Source organism: Phoenix dactylifera, chromosome 1, assembly GCF_009389715.1.
Source record: "Phoenix dactylifera cultivar Barhee BC4 chromosome 1, palm_55x_up_171113_PBpolish2nd_filt_p, whole genome shotgun sequence".
NCBI lineage: Eukaryota > Viridiplantae > Streptophyta > Magnoliopsida > Arecales > Arecaceae > Phoenix > Phoenix dactylifera.
Window position 1 is genome coordinate 6,489,680 of NC_052392.1, and position 8,672 is coordinate 6,498,351.

At 39.4% G+C, this 8,672-nt stretch overlaps 1 protein-coding gene across 1 annotated transcript; it reads left to right on the forward strand.

Annotated features, from left to right (window-relative positions):
* Window positions 1-1,243: 1,243 nt before the first annotated feature.
* LOC103714221 (protein YIPF5 homolog) lies at window positions 1,244-8,013 on the forward strand. The gene is given in 3 exon segments (XM_026807333.2): window positions 1,244-2,401; window positions 2,404-2,798; window positions 7,315-8,013. Coding segments are annotated over 2 exon segments (783 nt in total). The 5' UTR covers window positions 1,244-2,007; the 3' UTR covers window positions 2,793-2,798; window positions 7,315-8,013.
* The last annotated feature ends 659 nt before the right edge of the window (window positions 8,014-8,672 follow it).

The following is an 8,672-nucleotide window of genomic DNA, read 5'->3' on the forward strand; positions in this document are numbered from 1 at the left end:
TTTTTTAAGATTAAAATACCCATGATAAAATTATATAATTGCAGAAAGTGTCTCTTTATATCATAATGCATGAAGAAAAAAATCTATAGGAGCTTCAACAAATAAGAAACCCTAATCGGCCTTGGCTTTCTTCTTTGCTACGTGATCAAGATATTATTTCTTTCCTCCATTTATTTGTCCATCGTTTTGAATGAGAAAGCATTGAAAAAAAAAGAATCGTAAAATCTTACTTTTGCAAGTATGATTGCATGCCTCTATATTTTTCTCCAAAAATTAGTTCCTAAAAATATTATATTAATAAAATTTTAATATATAATGATAATAATTATAATATTTTATATTAAAATATTGTATTATACTATAAATATAATATTATATGACATTATATCATAATACATTGATATGTTATGTTATATAATATCGAATTATGCTATATTATTATGCTACAGTATACGATATTATATTAACTATATTAAAATAATATTATATTACATTACAGTAATATTATACTATATCATATATTTATGTATTAATATATATTATATTTTATTATGTTCTATTATATAATATTATGCAATATTTTTTATGATCATTTTGTTAGCTATAAGTACTTTCTCAGTTTGTTTGCCAAACACATTAAAGCTCCACAGCATTTTAGAAATGTAGTTACCAAATAATAAATATCTTTTTATAAAAGCTCTACTTCAAAAAGTTCGACTTTTGAAAGTTCTACTGCTAATAGCTCTATCAAATAGGGCCATAATCTGCGTTGTTGATCGCACTCCAAAAAGACGAGTGATGAGGTCAATGTCTCATCTCTTCTGCCCAAGAACGAACAACTCACAGATTCACATGTTTGGGCTCACCTTAGCATTGACCATGGTGGGCCATTGCAAAAGAGGTAAGTCCGAATCCAAGCATCTGCGATCACATTCACTGATCGTCCATCACCAATGGACCATCTAATATTCGCAATAACTGTAGGGGCCTAGAAACAGATCTTTCTCCATATTAATGAACTATTTTGATTGGCCCGGATACCAAAGGTGATGTCCATGGGCCATATTTGGCCCTCACAATAGAGCTCCACAAGCAGTCATGCTCCAACAAGAACCTGGCAGGGCCTCTTGTCTAATCATCAAGGATTGCACTCTCAAGCCACCATCACATAGGGGTTGGCAGATAGCTCCTTAGGCAACCAAATGCACTCTGTCTGCTCCACCCCCCATCCTCCACAAGAAGTTTCTGAATAGTTGTTCAAGCTTCGTTAAAGAGGACTTTGGGAGGGCAGTATGAGACATAAAAAAGATCGGGATAGAACTAAGCATAGACCTCACCAGTGTTATTTTGCTTGATGGCACCACAGTCCGCTCTTCGTAGCCTCTTCTTGAAAAGAGGGATCCCAAGGTAGTCCCAGGCCCCATCCTGCTCTCTAAACTCTAAAGTAATTCTTGACAGAGGCCTTTAGCTGCGTCTGTGCCTTTGGATTGAAGCAAGCTGCTGACTTCGAAAGGTTCAACCTGGTATATGCTCGCAGAGGTGACAGGTAATGCCCAAGGCTTTGAGGAACAGTGTTTCGGCCGTATATTGGTAGGTAGCAAATACGCAGACAACCGATATTTCGGTTTTTCTCGGTCGGATTACTCGGCATCGTAACGCAAAAGAATAAAGTCGCATTATATCAGTCTCCCTTCATCCCTTCCCCCCATCTTTCGCCAGCCTCAGCTGATATTTTGGATTTATCGGTGAATGCCCGAAATTTCGGTTGGCGATACCTGAGCAGTTGCCTTAAGGCCTAAGGCGAGACTTCTACGGCCAGAAGCACCCTCCATGACTCCATCACTTTTCTCGATCTCGATCGCAGGCCTCGACTCCTCCAAACTCTAATTTCTTGGAATTCCGTCGAACTCCAACCCTAAAATCTTCTCCGATCTCGAATTCCTCTTCTCGACTCTCCCAATCAATCCGGATCTTGGGAAGAAGCCGCCGCCGCCGCCGCTGCTGCCGATGGCGAAGGAGTTCAGCGTCCCCCCGGTGGTCTTCCCCTCCTCTGCCGGCAACCCCAACGCCCCCCACCAGCGCCGCGCCCCGGCAGCGCCGCCCTTCCAGCCCTCCCGCCCGGCCGCTGCCTCCTTCGCCACCGGCCCCTCCAACCCCAGCCTCCCCTTCTTGTCCTTCGACATCGGCTCCGCCCCCTCCAGCTCATCCTTTTCCGCCCCCGTCTTCGCCTCCACCGGCGGCGGTCCCCTCTCCGCCGGCGCCGCCTCCTTCGACGACGAGCCCCCTCTCCTCGAGGAGCTCGGCATCAACACCCGCCAGATCTGGCGCAAGACCGCCTCCATCCTCAACCCCTTCCGTGTTAACCCTGACCTCCACGAGGACGCCGACCTTTCCGGCCCCTTCCTCTTCTCATGGCCTTCGGCCTCTTCCAGCTTCTCGCCGGCAAGTTCCACTTCGGCATCATCCTCGGCTGGGTCACCGTCGCCGCCCTCTTCCTTTACGTCGTCTTCAACATGCTTGCCGGCCGCAACGGCAACCTCGATCTCTACCGCTGTGTCAGCCTTGTCGGCTACTGCATGCTTCCCATGGTCATTTTCTCCGCGGTCTCCCTCTTCGTGCCCCATGGCGGCCTTGTAATCTTTGCCATGGGGGCCGTATTCGTTCTCTGGTCTACCAGGGTCTGCACGAGGCTTCTCGTCGAGCTGGCCTTGTGCGGGGACGAGCATCGCGGCCTCATAGCCTATGCTTGCTGGCTCGTCTACATGCTCTTCTCCCTGCTTGTAATATTCTGATTATTGGTGAGGACTCGCTCAGGACTTCTTTTTTATTCTACTATTCTTCTTCTGCTTCTTGTTTAGGATAAAAACTATCATCATTTTGTGATCTTGGATTCTCTACTTGTAAATCCTTTATTAGTCATTTGGTTTAGCCTGAGAAATGTGGTTCCATATTAATAGATTTTCAGTGTTCTGGAAATTGATGGTTACCTTTTAATGATGTGTACTGAAGTTATTAGCTGGAATTGTTATTTTTTGCTTTGAAAGTTTTGCAATATGCTTTTGAAACTTTAGAGCTTAATATGATATCCATGGCTCGCAATAGTCAAGGTTAGAGAGATAAATTTCACCTTTCATTTGCTGCTATACTCTAGCAGCATATTGCTAGTTCCCATTATCTGAACTGAAAAATCTTTATAAGAACCTCACCTTTGGGGGAAAGAAGTGCATATTTTTTCAGTCACCTTTGGGGGAAAAGAAATGCTTTTAGCGTGAATTGTTAATAAGAATTGCTTGGGTGTTATCTTTACGAGGAATTATCACTTTGAAATGATTGGCTTTCTTAGATTTCACAACAATGTTTCATTTGAATGGAAACTTGCACTTGGATATGAAGTACAACTCATTTAAGTAGTGACTTTCCCTAAATGATCTTTCCGATTGGTTTGACATGGGTTAAGCACTATCTCGCAGCTGAAGGGTTCTCCTCACAATGCAAGGGGCCAGGATTCATTGTTTGGGCCGCTAGACACTCTTAATGGTGTGATCTTGCTTTGATGGTGGAGATTCAGAGTGATGGTTTTTGAGGATATCAAATACTCATATCAGGGTTGTTTCTGAGACTCCAAAAAAGTTTATGGATCTTTCTTTCACATGTTGAGGAAGCATTTGAATAGGACACGGATTGCAGAGGAGTCATGGGACAATAATTTATTAAAAGTTTGTGGAAACTCAAAGTACTTCATTCCCAACAAGTCTTTATGGTTTCTTTTTTTGCAAAATCATTAACACAGTTATGAAAGATTACTAAACCCTACTTCGAGAAACTAACGTATCACACAATGGTATTGGTACTAGAACTCTTTTGGAGTTGCTTCTGGATGTCCTTAAAGGAGAAGTACATATCATGTCTACTTGTCTACATGTTTTGTTTATGACTATGATTCTCACGATTGGCTTGCCATGTTTATACTAAGAACACTAGCTGACTCCATGCTAAGAAATGGTCTGCTCTAGGCTCTGGCTGTTATGAAGCAAGCGCAAACAAATATATCTCATTTTGCTACAGTTATGGTGACAAGTTTGTGGCATGAATCTATGCAAAATGGAACAATTGAATAAGAGGATTAGAAACCATGAGCATGGATTATACAGGGAGAAGGAGAAAAACTTTAGGAGCTACCAGTTGAGGTTTCTGGATATGCTATGTTTGTATCTCTGTATTCCTTAGCTGAAGCATATGAGTGGACTGCCTGGTTGTGGATCATCACTTTTCTCACTCAAATATGTTAAAGCATGTAGATGTGAACTTTGTATGAAGATTTATGACAAAATATTGGAAGAAAAGCCCACCGGTATGGTGGTTGCACATGGCCAGATGTGACTCAGCATGTAAATGTTCTAACTTTCTCCCTTTTTTTTTAATTGCAAGGCGATTGAAGACTGACTTCTGTCTGCTTCTCTGAGATGTGTTGTTGTGAATTTATTTTGTCAACTCTTGTAGGTTGTTTTGTAGTTTATTTTTGAAGAAGAATTCCATGCCTTGAAGGGTCTAGGGTTCCTCCGTCTCAGCTTATCTATAGACACTTAATTCAACAAATGATATTAATCTTAGGGTCCATTTTTCCTCTTTTTTGCTTTATATTATGTGGAGATGATCATGATTCACAGATTTTAAATTTTGTTGAAAGGTCTTTATTTTTTTATATTTTATTGTTATTGTTTTTATTGTCTAAATCATACTCATAACTAGTCTGACTTGCTGCTATATGTTGAAGCACCTCAAACAAACTCCCTTGCCCATTTATTCGTATAAACAGGGTGATCTAGGAGCAACCTTCTTAGATGCAATGATGGAAACAACATTGCTAGAACAAGAAATTATCATCAAAAATCCTCGTCCAGAAATGTGATGGATCAAAGGATGAATTTAGCACTCAAGTAGGTGTTTAGTTGGTTCATTTAATGATTTATATAGGGTAAGTTAATTTTGAAAGTTGGATCTCAATTTAGTGTACAATCAAATTAAAGTCAAGATATTCGATATGCTTGAGAAACACAATGAGTTCTTTGTCTTTCCACTTTATTGAATGGGCACTCAAAAATTAATTTTTTGAAGCCTTATGAATACCATCTTCAGGCTCTATTAGTGCCATTTTTCCTAGTTATCTTGGATGGTGAATTTATGTATACTTAAAACTTGAGTAAAGATCCTATACAACTATACTTATTTAAAATCTCAATTAGATATTACCACGGGAATCTATGCTTTTTACAATTTTAAGGCCTTATTTTCACAAGGCCTGACTCAGGCTGCTAGTATGAGACTTGGCTAACATGTCATAACAAGTAATTTACTATAAGTCCTTTTACATTGTTGGCTAGCTGCAAAATGCAAATTACTTTGACATGCCTACCGTACATGATAGACCTAACTGCTTGCCTAGTGTGGGCAATTCATGGTAGTTGACATCTTACCCTGATTTCATTGAGGCTTATTACTGCCCCTAGGTCTGCTGTTAGTTATATCTCCAGCTGGCTTGGTTCATGGTTTCATGATTATTGCTTGTGATATAGATCATTCATGATATCCAATTACTGATCATGAATGATATAAACTTAGTGGCTGATCCAGTTTATTAGCTTATGGTAAAAATTAAGATCAGATTTCATGAACTCACCACCAGATCCTGGATTCCACATTATTTATGCTCTTCTCTTGTGCTATTGGTTGTGTAGACTAAAGATTGGTGTGATGATGGTCTAATTTTTCACATATCATTTGGAACACCACAGGGGCATAAGATCACCATTTTCTTCTGAATTTTTAATTTGCATGTATCCTCAGTTTGATTGAATAAAAAAATTCATTCTCAAGCAGTTTATACTTCTTTTAGATCCTTCGCTGGTGCTTCTTTATCATGTGCAGTCTCGTTCTCTTGTATCAGGACTTAGAAACAGTCCTAATAGCTGGGAACTTGACTCTTGATCTTGTCACAGCCCTTTTCTTTTGTATGAATGGCTGATGCAGAATCATGTATTTTAGATGTGTGCATCTTGCTTTATATACACATATATGCTGTACGTATATCAAATTGGCGACGATCCCCCAAGTGTAGTGATATCAGGATTTGGGATCTCGGAGTTCTTATCCACTAAATGCTTGTTGATCTAGATTTGTGTCCTTGTAGATTTACCCTTTTTCATTGATATCTGATAAGTCTCTGCATCACTTGTTTGAGCCAGATATAGCTGAAAGTAATAATTATAATTCATTATTCAAAGAAAACAATGAGCTTCATAATTCATAAAGACCAGGACTTCACCAAAGTTGCTGGCTAATTATTAGCTTGCAGCTAATTGGTTGTCTTACGATGAGCTTCATAGTTCAACCAGTTATGAAAACATTGTCTTTTGACCCTTGACCTTGAGGCTAGTGATTTGCATTCAGCTTTTTGGATTGTCATATTGAATTATATTGTATCTTGTCACAACAAGATGGTTAATATGCAAGCCTACATAATCTTTTACACTTGATGCTTAAAAAAGGTCGGATGGAGGAGCGGAGGTGGGAAATTATATTGCAAAATTTGTAAGGGAAAATTTAACTCTATAATAAATGAATGAAAGGCAGTATTTATAGCTATTTTCCTGTCAATTAGTTTCCAGAATTCAAGATGAGTTTTGCAGTCATATGCATCATTCTAGATTAGATTAAAAAGATAAATATTCATTATTTGTAGATATATTCAAAATTCTCTGTAAAATGGTGGATCTGAAGCAGAGCATATTAATAGTAGAACTTTTGAGTCCTTTGTGGAATGAATCTGCTGACATACATTTCAAGTTTACCTTCATAGATACAGGTGTTAGCAAGGTTCGCGCTACCGGTACCGAACCCCATTACCGGTGCCGCACTAGTATAGATGTACGAGTGTCGGTACGGTACGGGTATTGCGGTACGCCAAGCGTACCGACATTGGTGTACCGATACCGGTACCCATCGATACGGGTACGGTACGCTCGGTACCGAACGGTACAGCAAACCTTGGGTGCTAGTCATTGTCGACTCAAGATGTTACATGATAGCCTTTGAGTTTTGCATAGTCACTGACTTCTGGATCTTGGAAGCTTTGGTTTCGTTATTTCCGAAACCGTTGATGTTTAGCCATCTGCAGGCTCATTACTTTTTGTGAACTTGTGTCAAATTGCTCGATGTTCTGCCATCCTTGTTCTAACTCTAGACCTGGCTATTTCAGCAACTACTTACTATTATATATTACAAAACTGAATGTTCTTTATACCATTGCGGCTGCAGTTCACATCCATGATTTTTTTTTCAATGAAGCATCGAGAGGCCTCTGGTTTCTATGAGGCATTGAGGGATATCTTCAGACCTTTGCCAGTCTCATATTGTCAATCTGAGGTCCCCCCTACGACTCTCCAAGGATTTGAATCCAAGTCATTGTATTGTATGCTTAAATTCTGGCTGGTGTAATATTCGTCAATACCATTTGCCATGTATAGGTGCCAAAGAATCTTGAATCTGGAAAGGATTATTTTTGAAAGATCAGGAAAGGGAATGTTGAAGAGCGAAGAGTAGTGTGAAGTGGAGAATTGCTTGTCTTGATAGTTGCTATAGTTGAATAGTATGCTTTTCCAATTGCTAGCTATATGATTGACCTTCCTTAACTACCCTATTGATATATTCTATGAAAACACTTTCAGATAGTTTCCTTCTTTCATGTTGGTTATTGCCCGAACACCATCACTCTGGCTTCTTTAGTGTTATTCTAATTGAGTAACTTGGGCTTCTTAAATGTGCATATATCAGGTGTCTAATCATCGCAAATTCAGCTCTGATGGTTTCATTAAATTGTGCTTGAGGATGAGAGTCCTTAATGTCCTTGTAATTTTTCATTGTTTGTGCACTTCTGATCTTCTTATTCTTTTGCTGACTGTATATGTTGATACTTTGCTTTCAAGTTTTTTCCTGTTGACGGTATGTTCCAAAATATCCTTCATGTCTTCAGAACTCGTGAACCGATACGATATTTGAGGCCTTTAGTCATTAGTGACATTATTGAGCCATGTCGCAACTTACGTATGTGCATCTCATTTGGTATATCTTTAATCTTATTGAGTTATAGACCTGTGTAAGTGCTTTTAAATAAGATATCTATCATTCCAACACTAACTGTATCAATATTATTCAAGGACATTCTTTCGATCAAAAATTACCTTTAAAATCTAAGATTACTCAATTAATTCGACACAATCGAAATTTAGCTTAAGATAGGGTTGGACTGGATTAGGCATTGGGAGATATGGTGATTAAGTTGGGTTAGGTTAAGTCTCGACCTAATCCAACCCACCAAGGTCATACTGAGTCCAAGTATCATCTCAAACTAAAGACCTATAAGAGGAGGCGAGTATAAATTCTGACCAAGATCCTATCCAATTATAGGTAAGAGGAACCTTGCAAGAATTACATTTTGGAGCTGCTCTAGCATTGGCTGAGTTACATGTTGTTGAGGGATGAAATAAAGATGCCATATCACTACTTGAGAGATATCTTAAAGATTGAGCAGATGACCCTCTCCACGTCAAGTTGGGCTCTAAGTATTTGCACCATCAAATATGCTCTCAGATGCTCGTTCGCATTATGAGGCTGCT